The sequence below is a fragment of the Triticum dicoccoides genome, unplaced genomic scaffold (genome assembly GCF_002162155.2).
Source record: "Triticum dicoccoides isolate Atlit2015 ecotype Zavitan unplaced genomic scaffold, WEW_v2.0 scaffold116401, whole genome shotgun sequence".
Classification (NCBI taxonomy): Eukaryota; Viridiplantae; Streptophyta; class Magnoliopsida; order Poales; family Poaceae; genus Triticum; species Triticum dicoccoides.
This window is the reverse complement of record NW_021180891.1, coordinates 1-1,306: the sequence shown is the minus strand read 5'-3', so window position 1 is coordinate 1,306 and position 1,306 is coordinate 1. Positions and strand designations below refer to the sequence as shown.

Below are 1,306 nucleotides of genomic sequence, written 5' to 3'. Positions count from 1 at the left end.
ATATATATATGTTTGGAACCATTGCATGGGAACTTGTTTTCTATGATCTTAAAACCACGATGTGACAATGTTTGTAAAGAAATGGTGTTTATAGATCCAAATTAAAGTAGTGATCTAAAACACTACTCCCTCCCTCCGATCCAAACTAATGGACACAGGTTTGTATACAACTTTGTCAATTAAAAAGGATCAGAGGAAATTCCAGATTGCAGCATACAAGGAAATAGGGATAAGCTCAGATAAGATAAATCAATTCAGTGGGGCTAACAAACAAAGGGTTACGACAGTGGATCATTCGCATCCCAAATCAATCTTCCAACATTGCCAACCAGTGAATGTGACAGCAAAATTTCATCCACCAAAAGTCATCACTCTACCTAAAATCCATGCAAAATCTCATCCACCAATAGTCACTACCTAAATTCCATGCAATCTAAAGTTTACACCCGCACGACTCACTTGAAACTGACGGAGAAGCCAACCTTGGGTCCCTTTTTGCTCACCTCGTACAGATCAGCATGGGCAGAGGCCTTCAGCTTGGCACGCCCTTCCCCTGCAACCTCAACAAGTGCAGAAACTGAACTGTTGGAGCTGACCCTCCCCTTCACAAGCACTTTCTCGTCGACGTGCAGCGCGACGCCACCCGTTGCCAGCACCTTGCCTTTCTCGGCATCAAATGCCACATCGGCAGCAAAACTGAAACTTGGATCGACCTCCTTGGAGTAGAGAGCCCGGATCTTTCTCAGCTTCTTCTTCTTCTCACCCTCAAGGTCCAAAACACTACACAGGAAAAATGATAATCCATAAGATGGGCAGCATCCATGCATGCACACACTGCTAAAGGGACACAAGCAAGTTTTGCACAAACAGGTTTGAATCATATTCAAGTCTTGTATAAACAAGTTTTATGAGCCTACAATCTATGGGGGAAACTAAACATACTACTCCCTCCGATGCAATATTTAATACACAGCATCAATTAACATCGCTCATAGGGCGTAGGACATTTCAAACCACCAAAAACAGACTGTTGATGATATAGAAAACTTACAAGCTCGCAGAAACAGATGCATTCCCCCATTCACTCCTGAGGCAGTTCACCCCGAGATCAAATCCTTTAACCAGGCCAGTCTTGGTGCTAAACGACATCTCAAACCCACCATCGACGCCAAAGCCTGTTCCAACCATGGCAGACAAGTAAACCTCCGGGCTGGCATGGAGCCCAACCCGAACACCAAGAAGGGCCTTCTCATAAGCATAACGCAGCTTTGCCTGCATATTCAAACATGGAGAAACATCATCATCA

General features: G+C 44.3%; 1 protein-coding gene across 1 annotated transcript; it reads right to left on the bottom strand.

Moving 5' to 3' along the window:
- Positions 1-164: 164 nt before the first annotated feature.
- LOC119343117 lies at positions 165-1,278 on the bottom strand. Its single transcript, XM_037614283.1, has 2 exons — positions 1,052-1,278; positions 165-780 (listed from the first exon to the last, which is right to left on the bottom strand). Exons 1-2 carry the CDS (start codon positions 1,276-1,278, stop codon positions 456-458), a joined length of 552 nt encoding a protein of 183 aa, XP_037470180.1. The 3' UTR covers positions 165-455.
- Positions 1,279-1,306: the final 28 nt, after the last annotated feature.

Coding starts and splice junctions, on each gene's coding strand:
- LOC119343117 (XM_037614283.1), bottom strand. CDS start 1,278: ATGCAGGCAAAGCTGCGTTATGCTTATGAGAAGGCCCTTCTTGGTGTT. Junction 781..1,051: donor GCATCTGTTTCTGCGAGCTT/GTAAGTTTTCTA, acceptor TTTCCTGTGTAG/TGTTTTGGACCTTGAGGGTG.